The sequence below is a fragment of the Numida meleagris genome, chromosome 4 (genome assembly GCF_002078875.1).
Source record: "Numida meleagris isolate 19003 breed g44 Domestic line chromosome 4, NumMel1.0, whole genome shotgun sequence".
Classification (NCBI taxonomy): domain Eukaryota; kingdom Metazoa; phylum Chordata; class Aves; order Galliformes; family Numididae; genus Numida; species Numida meleagris.
Genome location: NC_034412.1, coordinates 17966350 through 17985297, shown reverse-complemented (window position 1 = coordinate 17985297; position 18948 = coordinate 17966350). Strand labels below are relative to the sequence as shown.

The 18948-nt window shown below is 35.5% G+C and overlaps 1 protein-coding gene across 1 annotated transcript in view; it reads right to left on the bottom strand.

Annotated features, from left to right (window-relative positions):
* Nucleotides 1-18948, bottom strand: part of CLSTN2 (calsyntenin 2) — a 214499-nt gene that overhangs the window by 29802 nt on the left and 165749 nt on the right. Inside the window, exon 9 of the mRNA XM_021393774.1 lies at nt 1659-1821. Coding sequence (XP_021249449.1) covers nt 1659-1821 — 163 coding nt within the window. The remainder of the gene's footprint in view (nt 1-1658; nt 1822-18948) is intronic.

The window sequence follows — 18948 nt, the reverse complement described above, 5'->3', positions numbered from 1 at the left end:
TTTTTATTGCTGCAGTAGAAGAGTTTTATATGGACAGTGTGCTTCTCTGCCATGGAAGGTAAATACTGATGGCTAGATTAACAATTAATTAATTAAAAAGCATTGTCTCTAATATGAACATCCAATAGATGGCCCATAATGTAACAATTGTCCCAGTTGTCACAGGCCATATGACACCCTACTCTGAGCACCCCTGAAGGATGCATCAGCCACACATCAGTAACACAGGACAGGCAGCAGAACTAAATTCCTATCTTAATGTAACAACAACACCCCCCCAAATCCTCACCCAATTCTAATTACTATTAAAAAGACAGGAAAAATAGAAATCTCACTTGTAGTTTGCAATACCTTTTCATGCAGCACTGCATAAGAATTGCTTTACTCTTGTTACAACTGCAAAATGGTTTTGTTTTTTCTTTCCCATTATCTGCCTGCAGACACCACAACATATACTGCTTATAGAATCTGTTCAGGAAGGAGTTTCAAATGCATCAAGTTCAATTTGGTTGTGTAATTTTCAATCTTAGGTCACATGTACTATATATTAAATGAAGTCATATAAATAGTTTAGCCTAAAGATGCTTTAATTCCTACTCCTAAATAAACTACCCCACAGAAGTGCAGTAGTATTAAGCATGAACAACACTAAAAACAGAGATATTTGCTAGCATATTATGATAGGACCCTGAATTAAGGCAGTAGCTCTACCTAGATATTCCCCTGTAATGAACTACCTGAAAAAAGAACAAAGGCTTTAAAATTATGTTAAAAAGGAAGATTATACTATAATAACATCCAGGATACCTAATTTTAAGTAGAGAAAATTAATACTGATTATGTCAAAACAAAATGTAAAAAAATATTTCTACAACTTTTCTCATGCCAAATGTGTTGTTAAAGCTGTAAACTAGCCACCAGGCTTGGTTTTAGGTAAGTCACTGACTTCCTGGGCTGCATTAAACTTTACTCAGTCCCTGCCAAAATGAAGTTCGAGTTGGTGAACAGTTTGATAGCTATTTCACAACATATTTTTAGCTAAAAAAGGGAATAAGATTGCCTTAGATTTTTAGTACCTTAGAATAATATTAAAGGTATTATGTTATATATTCAACATTAATTGAATATTCCAGTAAACTTAAGTTCACCCTATAGAGATGAAAGGCTGCAAATACCAGTTAGGTAATGATCAGTGGATCAGTGTATATTTGTACACATATACAGGAGTAGTATCATGGTAATTAACTAGCTATCATAACACTCATCTGAGTTCAAAATGTATCAAATCTTGTTTTTACTAATAGTGTGGCTTTATTCTCCATGTTACCACCAAAATAAGATTGGATCTCAACCCCCAAGGTAAATATTATCAAATCTAACAGTTGGTTTTGCTTCTGGTGTTATTTATGCTCTGGCATGCATAAGATGCTCAAATTTTTCAAATGAAATATTGTGCAGAGATCAAACTGGCCAACAATAGAATTGCAAAGCTTGCTAATGTCCTACCTGTTTTTATCCTTGGACTTGATTAATTATTAACTCTGGATTTACTTCTGTTTTTATACCATAACCTTTTAGTAACTAATTTACTATTCAAGTAGCAAGACAACTGAAAATCTGTCCTTAATTCAAAATACTACTATCTACTCCCATATTACCTTGCCAGCAAGCACCGACTGTCAGCTGCATGGCTATGTGCGAAGGGTGAATAGGCCAATCATTGGTCACAAGGTAAGGTTCATATGTTGTTCCATCCATGTATAGGGTAACAACAGGAAACTCAACATTGACAACATAGTAATGCCATTCTTTATCACAAATCTGAAAGACAAAAAGTAACAGAAAAGATTAATTAGCATTTACTGACTGGTGACTAATTTTGACACCCCATTCACTTTTAAAATTGTACAGTTTCTAAATTGCACTCAGAAAAAACAGTTATTGCAATTTATACATTGTTAAAAGTAGTGAAAACATAAAACTGTTGTGATAAATGCTAATATTATACATTTAAAATAGACTTGGTAAATAGAGGCATTTTAAAGCACACTCTGAGAACAAGGCATGGCTGAAACAACAACAAAAAAAAAAACAAGAAAATTATTTCCTCTGTATTTTCATTTTCATAACACATAAGATTAGTTTCCTAATAGCTATATCAACTTTTCAGAATGCAAAATTGCATGTAAGAAGTGTGTACTTCGTACGTTTTGGCAGTTACTGGAGGTCCTTTTTAGCTTCAAATTAAGAAAATACATAGCACTTAGACACTAGACTAATTATTATCAGCGCTATGATTCACTGGCTGTCATTAACTATTTCATTGGTATTTAGGAAGTCCTGCTCGATGCTAGGATTTCTGTTGCACTCTGTACATACATGTATGAACTGTGTTCAAGCAGCCTCAAGCAGGCAACCCAAATCTTCTCCATGCTTCTTGTTTTAGTCTGGTTAGTTTCCTCGGATATTTCTGAGCTGGACAACCAGGGATTACTGTGACCATCACATTTTGTTTTAGTTTAGAAATGTACAGCTAGCTGAATCGGTGCCTCTGAAGACAGAAGCCTAGTGTGCAAATACCAATGCTCATCCAATTCTTCTTTTTCCTTTGTTGTATCTTTCAGATTTAAAAGTTCAAAGAAATAAATCACAGCAAATTGGTAGGACAGGGGTATGTTTTTAGAAATAAGGCAATAGTTACAGTCACGCTGCTTTCAATTCTGCAGAGATACTTGTTCTGATATACTAAGAAACTAAAGTGCTTGAATGCAGATATCCTTGCTTTTTTCACAGAGGCAAGCAGAAAAGTGACGTTTAAGTACAAAGCTGTCCTTGGCCAGGTTATGTGCTATTTCCTGCAATATCTGCCTTTTGGAAGCAAAAGCTAATGTTTTGTTTCAGAAGATGCTTAAACAAGAACTTAATAACTTCTATTTCAAACGGATACATTTATTACTGCAGACATCACAGATCCACAGCAAGAAATAAATGCAGCAAAGTGGCTGCTAGAGTCTTCCTGTTGTAAGCAGTAGACAGCACAAATATTTTCTGAAGGTTAAATGAACTGAAACCAAAAGTGAAAGTAAATAAATTGGAAGACTGAAAACTTTATTGAACAAACTGCAATCGTGAATATGATATGCAGTTCTGCCTTTCAAGGAAAAACAGCTCACCAGGTTTCCTGACCTGATCATTAGACTGTGATTCATCATAGCCCCATGTGCCAGCCATTTTATATATAACAAAATGAATGATGTGCCTGAGTTTGAGAGACCTTGTGTGATAAAAACGACAGGGGTTAATATTTCACATTTTTCAGAGAACCATCTCAGAGCATTTCCTTCTTGTAACCCTAAGCTGCATCGGTTGGAACATGCCAACTACTATTAAAAGAGAGCAAGCAATCCTCATATTTAACCATGGCAAGAGCACTTTAATATGACAACAACAAACATTTGTGGCTGTTGTATACATAAAAAGCATAATAATTGTGTAGCTGGTCTGATTATTCTAGTAACTGACAAATAGGGCAGTGACATTTTTCTGGAGAAAACGCTGCCTGGAAACACAAGATCGCACAGTCGCCACAATTTAAGAGTCCAACAACTGCTTCCAAGAAAAATGCACACCTCCCGCTGCAGATAGTCCACAGTCAACAAACTACTTACTCACTTTAATGTTTTGTGATACATTTTGGAACATAAGATAGAGTGCTTACGGACAGCTTGATAAACTCTTCAAACCATTACTTGTGGGTTTGTTCCTCAAATTTCAACAAGTCTTTTTTTAATGAGAATTTAGGCATTTAAAATCTCAGCTTCCTTACTGATTTCAAAAGCACACAAGCTCCTAGGTTATTAATTCTCATAAGATCGTAATACAGCTTAGGTACACTCAGATTCAAATATATTCCTCCATACTATCTTCAAGTATCTGCACTAAGTCCCAGAATTAAAACAAACTTTCTACAAGACAGAAACGGAATTATTTAAAAAACTCTGGAATTGAGCATTGCAGCTACTCAGCAGCAGTTACTATTTTGTGCCTGGCCATTTCACAAGCAACAAAATTATGAAATAAATAATTGTGGAGTGTAATTTGTTATGCTGTCATTTCAGACACCTTCTTCACCTTGTTAACACTGGAAGCCAATATTTCCCCTGCATGCATTCCACAGTGGCAACAGAATGCAATATGATAGCAGTGAAGTCATGAAAATAAAATGATAAAATATACTAGCTTGGCAAATAAAGAAATTGTAGACATCACAAGTAAGAACTTTATAAAAAAAAAGTCTAATTTACGAAGCTATCCTAATGAAATAAAATTACAGATGAGTAAGCTTGGCTTTCAAAGATTGCTGGATTGCTAAGCTGGTCTAATCACTTCATCATGTTAGTCTGCCTCTAAATGTATTAATCATATCACGGTCAATTAACCATCCTGAAGCCTCAGTGATAACTACAAACCATTTCACTAGAATACACTTTTACGAAATAGAGAAAAACAGATACAAGTGTGTGAAGTAAGTTTCTCAAGACATGAAAGCTCTCAGTTTTCTTCTCCTTTATACTGGAATGCTTAGGAATGACTGAATGCCTCAGTTCAACAGCAAACATTCACAAATCTCTGAGTAGCTTCATAAAAGCCTCTTTTGTTTTTATGATTTAGCCAGTTATGTTCAGCAGATGAGAATTTTGGTCACACTAAGAGCTGCACACATCCTAGCTACTTAGTGCCTGTTTTGGGTCTACCCCTTTACAGTTGAGAAAGGAGTTATTATTTCCATTCCATCTATCAAATGTATGAAGCTTTATTTTAAGTTTATACTCCTTTCATGGAAAGATAAGATATTCTGTAGTTATATCATTTTGGTTGAGAAATAAAATTCTAGAGAGTCTCGAGAATACAACAATCTGTGTATTCATCTCAGATCTGCTTCAGATTCTGTACTAGAATCCCAAATTACTGGTTTTATTCAATCATGGTATTTTGTTGCAAACATACTTTAGACATAAATGAGAAAATTACACAAGCAAATAAAAAAAACCCACGGGGTGAACAGAATGGAAAATTTAAAAATGCTAAAATGCTTTCAACCTAACTGGAACACTTTCCCATTTTTTCCCTCACTGTCATTACGGTAGTATCAGCATAGCAGTAAACACTCTGAATTAACTAAGTTGCATTCTCTGACAGGATTTTCCATGTCAGGTATTTGCAAGCAGCAGCAGAGGAATGTATTTGCTAGGTAACAGCCTCATTCTTACATTTCTGATACGCTGTCATCTCAGCTAATTTTCCCCTTACTCCTATTTTCAGTATTTTATTTTTTTTACCTACGGTATTTAATCTATTATAGTACCTTAAGTATTGAATGATATTTAAAAATATATCACTACTGTTGGAGTCTTTCATTTTGTCCTGTCCCCCTTCTCGGTTTTGTTTTTGCTAATGCATTGCTAACAACCAGGTCAGCTGACTGCCTCAGGACCTTTCACTCACACATGCATTATGCTTAATTCCAGTCTTAATAGCAGATTCAAATTTAAATAGTTTCACACCAAAAGAACCTATGTGCCAAAGCAAATCCCAAGCTAGGCGAGAACATTAGTAGTGCTGCGATTATGCCCATACTCAAAAGTTGGATGCCAATGGAAACATTAATGGTGCTAGGGAATCTCCTCCAGGGATCCTAAGCAGTACAGTTGGGCAGAAGAAGAGATGAACTGCTGACAGTGACTTCTGTGCAAAAAATTTGAAAATAAGGTGGTTAGTTAAGGAGAGTGTTGCAGTCATTGAAACTGGTGAAACCAATCTGAGATCTGCTTTCATTTCTGTTAGACTGAAGGTGTTTTAAATCTGCTAACACAGAGCTTAGCATACTGAAAGTGAATAAAAGATAGACAGATATTGAAAAGGTATTTAATTTTCCTCCTCCCTTTTCATGGACAAATTCTATGTATTATTTCCATTAAACTTTTGGATTAATTAATTCATAATCGGATTCATATCAACAGAGATGACTTAAATTGAAAAAAGAAATAATGTGCAGCCCAACCTTCCATAACATAAACCATCCTGCTTAAACTGATAAACGTGTGCTGGAATGCACCCGAGGATGTACTGGCCTTTGAGAACTGTAACTGTCTCTAAGACCATGGAACACTTGACTAGCTGTCTTCTCTTCATTCCAGATGAGTTCTATGTGCTTTCGTTAAATTTATTTTCTGTTTTAGTGTTTCAATGAATAAAACATTTAATTTAGACCACTCTATATTGGATGAGGCTATTATATTCATTGATAGCAAAAATCTTAACATTGGAAGAATTGCTTTATTGTCAAGCATATCATTATAGAGTTGATGGGGTCGTCATCATGAAAACTTTGTACGCATGCAGAGATAACTGAAGCTCTGTATTTTTAACTCATTCCATGAAAGAAGACAATAAACTCAGCAAATCTTCTTTTGATCTTATGCTTAAAGGCTTTAACATTATCCTCTCAGTTACAGCACCCAGAACAAACCCTCTGCCCTGTTCTGAAAGCAGTCCCTGTGCTTCAAAGCATGGCATCTCTTACCCTTGTTCAGAGTACAGAACACAGATCATATTTGAATAGAGATAGGGATACTATTTTGAGTTTAAAAAGGAGTACCACATGTTTCTTTCTATCTCCAAAATAATCCTCTCTGAAAGGGCTATGTAAAAATTTACAAATTTTGTCATTTGCCTTCTTTTTTTGTGACATCAAATAGATATTAAATGATTCCAGTGTATCTCGAGAGAAACAAGATCATATTTTTATAGCAATGTGCAGAAAGCACCAAACGGAATATAAACAGAGAGCTTGAAGGTAACACATTTGAAGATTCCTAAGGACAGTTTCACTGCAGCTCTGACAAGGACTTAAGGAATCACATTAATGTAAGAACAGAAGTGTGACAAAGAAAACCAAGCAATTAATTTAGAAATGTGGCAGTGGATTTGCAGTAAAAGCAAAAGCATTATGCACATTTGCATATGTTTTTTTCTTTTTTTTTCAGAAAAATATACATTTATATAAGACAAATGAAAATAAAGTTTCATAAGAACTTCAGGTAGTCTATTTATTATGCAGATGGTTACTGAGTTTTGCATGAAGGCAGTCCAAAGGTGAGCGCAGACAGGGCTTTCTCCTGTCCCACTCTGGGGTTTATAGCTGCTGTCTCTGATGAATGGGAACTTGAAAAACACCATTGAATGAGCTTTCTACTGTTACATTAGGAACTCATCTAGAATATTAATTGTTTTCCTGCTGTCAATTCTCATCCACAAACTTCTACTATTATGGCACGTTAGTTTGAGAAAAAAAAATAAGAATTTATCTTAGGGCATTGCTTTTGCTATAGTTCCACTGCTCTCTCTAGTTTTTTTAGTATATATTTGCTTTAAATTCAATAGCACAGCTATCTGCAAAAACTGACTGATATAGGGAAAAAAGTTGCACAATTGACTTTTTATCTCTTTTCTCATTGCTTATAAGAACCTTATGATTTTTTTTTTTGCTTTTTTTTTTTTTTTTCTCCATCACCACAAGATACACTGCTATAAATATCCTAGTGTAGACTGCAAGTATGTAATTCAGTATTCAGGATGTGCTTACTTCACTGGATACTTGGGATGCATGTTTTGTAATACAATGAACACAAATGTATTTCTGCTGTGAATATGCAGCCTTTACAGTCAAAATTTGCTTTCAAGTTGGCTTTGTCCTACAGTATAATCAACAAGCTTACTCATTTTGGGGAAAAGCTGTTGAAAATGAACAAAAGCAAAGTGCAAACACAGACAAATCAGGTTCATCTAGCAATATAAATTGTCATGTCTCGTAGCATTATTTATTCTGCTCCAGTAATAGGCTCTGTGCATTAGGCCTTATCTGTCTGTTCTCCCTCTGCCATTAAATTTTAACATCCAGATATGTTTGCATTATTTAATTTAGCACTGCAGAACTGAAAAGGATTTGAACATTTGAGGAAAAGGGTCACTGTAATCTTGACCACTAAGTGGAGCTGTTCAGATTGCAAATAGCTAATAACTCCACAATGACTCCCTAGTAACTCCACAGCCTCTTCAGAAAATTTTAAATAAAACTCTACAATATTCATATTATGTACTGGGTTTTTTAGAAATCATCTCTTTGGGTTTCTCCTTCTACATTTATTCTTTAGCAGCTCTTTCACATCACGCTTTTTCCCCCTCTGTAAAACCAGTATGCCCTGCCTCTGAACTGGCAATAGATAAAAGTGTGTATGCACTAGTTAAAGGAGGATGGAAGAAAAATATATTGTACATAGGGGAAAAAAAAGGAGTCAATATATTCTCACCAGTTAAATTAACAGGTGATGGATTGTGAAGTGGAATCACAATCTACAAGTTCACTGCTTTTGTTCATAAGAATACTGTTGCAGACTCATCCTCCATATAAAAACTGCAGTTTGGATCTTGAATAGCCCTGCTCAAATTTGATCACATAGCATCGCTGAACAAGTTCTGACATTCTGACAGCTGGTGGCTGGCACCGAAGGGAGAAAAAACCAACAAACAGGTTGCTTGTCTCTGGACTACGGCTTTTATGCTATGAGACTTAAGCATCACCCCTCTTACACTTGTTACAGGTAATGGTTGCTACAAGGAGTAATTTGTACTCCTATGTGAAGAAGCTTTTCTGTAACTACTATCTGTATTAGAACTTGGATTTCTCTAATACATTTGATGATGTTATGTCAGCTTCATATATGGGAGTAAATTTTGAAAATGAAATAAACATTTTTCTATATTTGTTTAAAATTTATTGCCTAGAACCAGTTCTTAGAGACCTTAACACAGCATATCTTCCAATACTTGCATTTTATTGTCATGTAGTTCTGAAATTGTAATGCATATAACTTGTTGTAGAATAAAGGAGATTGAACATTGTACAAATGAATCCTGTCTTTCTGGAACCTCAACTAAGTGTCAGAGGTACATTTACCAGAGAGGTGGGAAAAGAGAGACTGCTCTGTTCCTTATGGCTCTGTTAAGCAAGCTATTGCTTTTTCATAGGAATTTCAGTGACGAAATCAGAACACAGCTTGTATTCCCTACCTTTGGTTGCATGTAATCTCCTGGGGGTTTATTAATTTGGACAAGAGCCACAGGAATTCTCAAGACTACATGGACAGTGGAGCAAGTCTGAGCTTCTAAATGAGGCACTGAATTTACATGCCATAGACAGACAACATGAAACCCTGACAACAACCCTAAAGTTCTCTCCAAATGTCACTATATTGGCACCTTATTTAGGAAGCTAAGCAAAGCAGAAGATATCATCCATTACTTTATATTTTGAAAAAGAGGAACAAATAGTCAAGGGGAACCTCTTCTTTGCCCTTTTCATCTCACTAATTTTAAACATAATGTACTTTAATGTTGATTTTACAAAATGATATTTTTGCATAACTTATGAAACAAGTTATTTCAATATAAACTGTTCAGTATAAAGTACTGAGTATGAAACTAAGGGGTTTTCTGATGTAGCCTGCTCAAGTAAATGCTATATGCAAATAAGCACCTACCTGATTACTGTCCTTCCAAAGTTATTTTTTTTCAACTATTTACTCACTGTCTGGCCCATGCTTTTTCTTCTGCTTAATATTTATACAATATACAAAATAATCACAGAGTGTAAAAAACAACCATAAGATTAGTTTGCTATCCTTAAGAAAATATTAGTAGAGTATGTTAGAAAACCTTGAGCTCTCATATTTATTATGCAGTATTGTTTACTGGACATGTCAAAAAGTAAAACATGGATGTCCATTACATCATTTAGAACATTTGGTGAGGGAAGCACCATCCTTTAACAAATTTTAGCTACTGAGAAATACTTCAGGACTAATAATTGCTCAAAAACCAGTTCCTGAAAATACAGTTACATGATTATCGAGTATTCTTCTTTTTCTGATGTTCACATAGCAAATGTATTATTGCATTTTACCAGAAATGCCAATTTACCCTGCAGTGACAAATATAAGGAAGCCCTTTCCATCTCTCCTCAGCCTCTTCCCCTTCGTGTACATTCAAGAAGAACGGAAAAGCAAGCACTTAAAAAGAGGTGAGTCTGTATTTAGTACCAGACTTACAGATGCAAGACATTTTAATCTTTGATTTTCCTGAGATAAAAGATGGAATCTAGCAGAAGTTTGCAGTGTATTTTATTTTGAGGTTTAACAGAACAGCAAATGTCTTTCATCTATAGAGGGGCATCAGTAAAAACACCGCAGTCACGGTGGCAACTGGGGCACGTATTTTATTACTGTGATTAAGTTTTAATTTGGATTATGTATCATCCTCAATTTAAAAGAGCCAAGTATACATCTGACTCTGAATTTTCCAATATGTATTATCTGGATTTGTCTAAACCATCTGCTCCATATACTAAAGGGGCAATGCTAACTGCAGCAATGACCTCTTTGCTAGATAGATTTCTGAATCTCCTCTGTGCTACTGGCATTCTGCCAGGCTAAGCAGATCACTGTCTTTCACCACAGTACTCTTTGGTAATCAAAATATCCACTCTATTACTGCTCTATTTAATGAAGTCAACTTTATTTCAACTACATATGACGCTGGAGTCATCTGGATACAAACATTCAGAGCATAAAAGCTGAAAGGAATGGTAAATTTCTATTCACTTACTGAAGAAAAAGAAGGGGTAAAAACAAAAACCACAACAAAGTACACAAATTAAAAGACATCTCATAGCTTCTCATTTTACAATCTCCTGATAAGATTTTTTTCAATATTATTGCTAGTCCTTTTCCATGACAGTACATTCAATTTTGAAATATAACTGATAATTCACCTAGATAGATCATTCCCCTGTCTTACTCCAAGAAGAGACTGAAATACTCTCTACCATGCCTAAATACCTTAGGACTGAGAGATGAGTGGAGGGGAAAGAACAAATTAAAAACAATTCAATAGTTCCATACTTCCTAGCTTTCAGTTATAAACATGTATGTATGTACAGTACATATAAATATGCCTAGGCAGACATACACATAAGGCTTTATTTTTTTCTTGTTACAACCTGAAGTCAAATAAATTTGAAAACAGGTTTGCAGAACAGTTATGGATTTTGAATTTTACAACTAAGAGAATATTATCGTTATGATGTCAACATGGTATAATCGACAAAATGAATAAACCCCAAACAGCTTGTAAAATCAACAATAATACTTCCTTAGACCAATCTGCAGTATTCTACCTGCAGTGAGACTCTTATTCTAGTTGTGAAGACTTTACAGTGCTTTCACAGCTTGGACCAAAACAGATCAATTGAAAAAATGCTTAAAAAAAAAAAAAAAAAGGAAATGATCCAAAGAGAAACAAAAAGAAGTGATCCAAAGTCAAAGAGCATCCAAAAACATACAAAAAAAGTCTAAAAGCAAATATTAAATAACTGTTAGACAAACATTGAAAATAAATTATTGAAGTGAAACATAACTACAAAAAATCTTTACTGTTAACTCTAATATGAAACAAAATTATTGATATTCCTTCAGTTACATAATAAAAAAAATCTTGGGAGCTAAGATAATGTGAAGCAATTTGTATAAGCTGTTATAAAGACCCCGTAAGTAATAATCAGAGGATCATGAAGTAACTCCTTGATTATTTCCTACTGGTAACGACATATTTCCTCATCATTATAGTTTATCTCTCTGTCCATCTTGCCCTCAAGTGAACAAGTGTTGTGAATTTTACTGAAGCTGGTGTTCTGGATTGGGCCACCCCTCTTTGCAGTTGTTCCAGGCTGGTGGGAAAGGGGGCAGTTGCAGCAGCACCTGTTTCAGAAGCCATATTCCCCACTCATTAGGCTGTCAGAAATCATTGCCTAGGAAGGAGGCAACACTGATTTCAGCAGAAGTTAGCAAGCCAGCATAAGCAGGTCAGTTAAATAAGGATTTATCAGCTTTCTATAGTATTACTTACAAAAAAAAAAAAAAAAAAAAAAGTTTCCATTTTGTTTATACATTGTTTACATTATTTTTATAGAGAGCTTCACCGAATTGCAACTCAGACCAGTAGTATCAATTTTTTTCATTTTTTTCCTTCCCCTTTTTCTAACATCACTTAATCAATGAACTAAGCGCAGAAGAGTACCCAAATGTATGTGGGCTCTGAGGTCCAACAGTACCCAGTAGTCCAACTGCTTGTCCAAATTAGTGATCTCAAAGGAGTATTCTATCATTGTTTTCAGCTTTCTGAAGGAAGAAGAGTCTACAAGATATCAAAAATGTTAATTGTACAAAAAAGTCCTCAGGCATCAGACTGGGAAAATTCACATACTCATGCTTTCAGGTTAGAGAAGGCTAAGGGGTCTGTTCATCAATAAACAAACTGAACACATCGCACAGACTTAAATATAGACTAATAACAGGAGATCACATAACATTTCCTGTGCAATTCTGCCTCAAAAATACACAAAAAAAATTAGATAAGTAGTTGTGGCAAATATGTCTCAGGAACAAATACTTTGTGTATTTCTCGAGAAATACTAATGGATGTCACTCAACTTTGGGGATCTAGGATCCATTTAGAATATTGTATACTGTGAAGACCATTACTAAGGCTCATAAATCTGTAAACAAACAAAAAAGAAGCACTGCTTATAAAACGAATATATACTAAATTTTAAATCTTATTCATATTACTCACTTTTACCTAATTTGTGATGCTAGGTCAAGTGAAAAAAATGGATAAAGATACAGGAACCACCAAACTCACTGCTACCCTATGTGTCCATGCTCTACAGTTACCAGTAGAAGTGTGTAATGCTAGCTACAGTTAAACCTCATTGTAACAAGTTGTTAAACGATGCTAAAACATGAATCAGGAAAATTAACTCTTCTTGTGTCCAAATAAGCCATCATTTTCTCTTTTACTCCTACTTCAATATTTGGAAAAGATTTAAATACATTTGAAAAATTCATATCAAAAAGACGACTTTACTCTTTGTAAATAGTATTTGGGCAGTGGAAGCTTCTCCTATTACTAAAGCCAGAGAATCTAGCTGTCCAAAAGTAATGCCTCCTATTTTATGATGCTGGCCCACGCCATTAGAGGTGGATGTTGGTGATATTGTAGTAGAAGTAGAACCTTCCCACCAATATTCTGCTACATCTTATTGCTGTGTGACAGATGGCAGCAGAGGGACAGTCTGACAAATAGTGTCTGACATGGAAATGTGCATGAAGCAAAAGAGTGTCGCTGAATTCCTCCACGCAGAAAAAATTGCACCTATTGGCATTCATAGGTGCTTTCTGAACATTTATGGAGACCCAACAGCAGATGTGAGCACAGTGAGGTGGTGGGTGGTGCCTTTCAACAGTGGTGACAGCGATATGAAAGCTGTGTTCCAGACAGCCATGCAGATTTTTACAAGCATGGCATGCAGGCTCTTGTTCATTGCTGGTGAAAATGCACAGCTAATGGTGCTGAGTGTGTTGAAGAACAGTGTTTTGTAGTTGAGAATTTGCTCCAGTAAGTAGTGTTATTGGGCTCTTCGTTGCAGTTTCCATGGCAATAAATAGGAGGCATTACTTTTGGAGTAACCTACTTATTTCTTGTAAAACCAAAGATTAGCATTTTCATCAGGTCCTGTATGTGTAGTATTTATGGATGAAAATAACTGTAATATTCCAGTTCTATTAATGTGGGAATTTGAATTACACACCTATTAACAAATTTATTCAAAAGATCATGCTACACATGCATACTTTTTCAACAGACAGACTAAAAGCAGCATAGGACACACACACTCCGCTTCCAAAACATTTTCCATTTTAAAGGGAGACCAATACACTGACGATCTCTGTAAGGTGCTCTAAGATGTAGCAGTGAATATGATATTTACTGATATTTACTTACAGACCAGATGAACATTCCACATGAATTTCTTGCACGTATAAAACAATAAATGAAAATTTCAGGGATGATGTACAGAACTTTGCCTCTGAAATACAGCACAGCCACTGTCAGCATGAATTTGTCCTTTGAAATCTACTGCTGCAGACACTGGGAAAGAATGAGGCATTATACCTCCCACCATGAATTGCTACAGATTGTCAGGCTCAATAAAATACTTCATGGTCCTATCAGGGTTAGAAACTGTTTATTTCTAAATGGAAAGAGCGATCAATAGTCTGAGGTGAATGCACTTCCTGATAATGAAACACGGTAACAAACTTTTTCAAAAAATGAAGTTGAATCAAAACTATATATAACTGAGTCAGAGGACAACAACAACACTAAAACAATAACAACAAAAACTAAGAGCCTAGCCAGAATATATACTGCAAGCTTAATTTTCTTCTACCAACTTCAAAGGTTTAAATAATAATATTATTTATTTATATTGCAGATATTACAATATGATATCTCTCTATGACTTTCTTGTTGACCTCTAAAAATCAAATAACAGAAAACAATATAAGTGTTACATAGCCTATACGTATTTTTATGCACCTAATAGATCTAGTATGATCAGAGATTAAAGAAATGCAAATACTTAGGGAGATAATACCGTTGAGAATGATTGCTGAACTGAATACATTATTACCACTTAACAAATAAGAACAACTTTAAGAAAGAAACAAAACCCAGCACATCCTTTGACCGACTACTTAACAGAAATAACCCAATCATCTAATTTGTTTCATAGTCTGAAATCCAGAATCTGATCACATTATTTGATTGAAGCTTTTAAGTCCAGTTTTGAATTTTGACTAATTCCTTTACAAAGCATGGAGCTGTTTTGTTTCCAAAAGATCACAGAATCATTCAAGCTGGAAGGGACTCTTAAAGGCCATCTGTTCTAACTGCCCTGCAATGAACAGGGACACCTACAGCTCCATCAGGTGCTCAGAGCCCTGTCCAGCCTGACCTTGAATATCTCCAAGGATGGGGCACCCACCACTTCTCTGGGCAACCTGTGTCAGTGCCTCACCACCCTTACTGTAAAAAACTTCTTCCTTATATCCAGTCTAAATCTTCTCTCTTTTAGTTTGCAACCATTTCCCCTTGCCCTATCACAACAGACCCTGCCAAAGACTCTGTTCTATTCTTTCTTATAGTCTCCCTTTAGATACACATATCGATCATGAATACATCAATTAGAAGTGACCAAATATATTTGGAATAACTTATTTGTGTTACGTGGAAGCCCAAATTGTACTAGTCTTACATTCCTGCATTATTACTGTATCCTTCATAATCATGATGTATAAGCAAAATTGAACATGTGTGGTCTCTTTTGAGCAAACTGCCTTTGAAAACGGTTAAAACAAGCCTTTGGTCTGTGAGTTTATTCCCACCTGGAGACAGAATGTATCAATACTACTCTGTTTCACTTGTGAGACTCCATCTTCCAGTCTATGTGGAATTTAAACCACCTTCTGTGATGCCTGGAATCTGCCTTCTGCTCAGCTGATACATGCAGGGATTCTGTCTGTTCTGTATTTCTGTAAAGAGAACTTATTTTTTAATCCTTGGAGGGCTTAGTAATAGGTACGCTCCACAAAAGGGGTTCTGCTCATAAACTAAATAATGAAATAGTAAACTTGTAACTGAAATACATGTCTAACTAGCCTCTTGAAACGTATGCAAATATGCTAGAAAACCAAGGAAATACTTTCCAGTATTACCAAAGTAATACTTTTCAGCTAATAATACTTAATTTTAAAAGAAAGAGTAAATTACCCTAAAGCAAACCAAATCTTTATTATTTGCAATTACCATTAAAATATTAATATGCTGTTAGTTTTCAAAAAATGTGACTGAAATACCAAAATTCATATGTTAAAGGTTAAGTTTAAGTTAGGCATCTCAACTGCCTGCTGCTCCAAGGCCTGAGATTTCCAGTAGCTGAGAATTCTGGCCCTACTCCTGAAGGATATTCAGTAACTCAGGATTTTTTTTTTCTCACTGAGCAGAAGGACGCTACACTCAGAAAAAGGAGGTAGGCTGTCACAGTTCAAAATAGGATGACATATTCTTCCCTTACTGTTGGTGTGTGAAGAAACACAATGCTTGTAATGCTCAGTTATGCAGTGACGTTTTGAAGGTGCAGGGCATGATTAATGTAAACTGCCATCTAGAGACAAAGCAAACAGCCTGGTTGTGGCTTGTTTCCCTTTGAGGTGAAACACCAGGGTTCAGCTGCAAAAACTATTCTGAAACGACATCTTTTCTCTCCTCCTTCTCCTCCTCATACATTGCTAGTTACATGCATCACTTGCTCTCTTAGACCACAGCACTAGACTGCTTGTATATTCCAACTCCACAGAAAGTACTATGTACAATTTTTCACTGATTGATGAATGTCTTGATATCTCAGTTCTCAGCCACCAAGCACAAAGTCCTAAAACTCCTGGGTTGCGTTGTCTGCACGCAGAAGAAAGCCCACCGAAACTCCCCCGAGCTCGTGACCTCTCTGTTGCTGGAAATGGTATTGTTGGCTCTGAACATTTTTTACCACCTGACAAATCTCTCTTCAAAGTCTTGCTATCTCTGAAGGAAGCACTGACACTACTTCCAGGCTTGCAAGGATTGCTTTAAAGGTCCTCTCCAAAGGAAGATTAAATCGACACAGTCATTGAACATCATTTTACACGTTCCACATTTTGGGAAAGGGGGATTTACTTGGAAGATACTTACTCTGTTGAAGTTGCGCAGTGCAAATCAGAGATAAAGGAACTCCTGCTCTAACACAACTCTCATGCTGATAGAATATCTTCAGAGAATCACTTAGTGCTATGCATATGGGAGCCAACTATTATAATAACTTTGAATATTGCTGTAGTCTGTGATTGAGGTAGCTAAAACTGCAGAAAGACACATAGTACAGACTCCTCCTCCATACAGATTAGTGTTGTATTTTCTTCAGTTCCAGTAGATAATTAGGACATAATACAGAGAAAAGCAGATACTGTTTTGTTTTTATTGCAGATGAAAGGTAGCAATGAGATGTAATTTGCTACCTTCGTTATTTCTATAAAGTGAAGAATGGTTGTTTCTGTATTTATACTCAAAGACGAGTGAGGAAATTACACAACCCAAATATTATGTGCAGTCTCTTTACTTAAATGGTAACTGCTGGGCCTTTAATTACATAGCTGGCATTTTGTAGGAAGACTGATTATATGTTATATACCACGCATAGGTAATTAGGTATCAGCTAGATTTGTGACTTTGCCAAGGAACGTTATTCATTCAGTAGATAGCTTTCTTTTAGTACTAATTACAATCATGTTCTTAGTGCTTTTATGGGAGGAAGCAAGATAGCACCGAGGGCCGGCATCCCAGAATATTTTGGGTTGACATTAGGGACATGAAACAAATAGACTGTGGGAATGAATTTTCAGTGTTGCACAAACCCTAAAAGTTTTGTGGATATCATTAAAGCAATTATCTAAAAGATCAAACATTTATTCACAGCTGAGCTGGTTGAAAGTTTCCCTTTGAAGCACTGCTTTGCTGATGGAAAAGTGGCTGTTGAATTAAAGACATCTTCCTAAGATAAAATTACTGTTGCTAGAAATGGGAGAACTGGTTCTTCCAGAAATACCTCCCAGTATTTCTTTCACTATTTTTAAGTTTTCACAGCAAGAACTAAAGCTCTATCTGTATTTATCTCTTATATGAAATCCTCATATTTAACGTGTCCTGTTGTTTCTCTGCTACTTTGCTCCCCTCTAACACTCACTCAGACCTAGGAGCCAGCTTCAGGCTTTTTGAAAGATACTGCTCCTCAAGGAGAGGATTAGATTGAATTTGCAGTGCTCTCTTTTGTGAAGTTCTCATCAGTTCAGGATCAACAACGCTATTTTTGTGTTTGTGGCTACACTCTACTCAGGGACCGAATTCACTCATGTCCTATACAAATACAGTGTGCTGAACGTAAAAACAAATTTATAAAACAGATTAAGTATACACAGGGATAAGGCAAAAAAAAAAAAAGACTATAAAACAATCATACAGCAATAAGTATTCTTCAGATGAGATACTAAAAAGTAATGATGTCTGTACACAGTTAAATAAAATTAACTGTAGCCAGCAATTTTTCTATGTACCAGAAAGTGAATATACATCCATTGTAGAGCCACCAAGCCTAAGATACTTTATATTATTGCACAGGAAAGAAATAGACTAGTGCTCTTTGCTCAATCCTCTCTTTTATGCTATGAACAAAAATAACATGAGATAGCTGAGTTCTTGATAACTTTGCACAGAAAGCTGTATGTAAATGAAGTTCATGTAAATGCTTCCCTTCTACCTTGGATGGATATGGACATGGATATTAATGGGGGAGAGGATGGAACTATTAAAAAACGTTGCTCTTATTTTTGGAAATATTATTGGGCTTGCCTTTTACTTTAAACAAAAAGGAAAAAATTGCAAGAATTTATTTATTATATTTATTTATATTTATTTATTATAAATATTTACTTATTTAGATATGTAACTCTTCATCTCTTCTTTTCTGTACCTAGAGATAATATGTGGATTTCTGTCTGCTGCTAAGATTTCTTTTTTCTCCTGTATTTACTCTTACTCTTTAAGTATGACAAAGCCTCTTCTGAATCATAAACTTTAAGTATTAGCTTTTCATATACTACTTTTCATTCTCTCACATTTTAGCTTTAGATTCCGAAGCCCCTGTAAAGGTTTGTATACCCTTGTTTCCCACTGATGATTACACATGCCTGAAGGATATGAAGATGATGCACGTCTTCACATGCAAATGTGAGAAATCACATTTACACTCTAACTCTCAAAGCAAAATCACAGCTGGATTTATTATTACAGAAAAGGCAATTCTCTGGAGCAACCAGACTATCAAACAGCATGGGGCTGTGT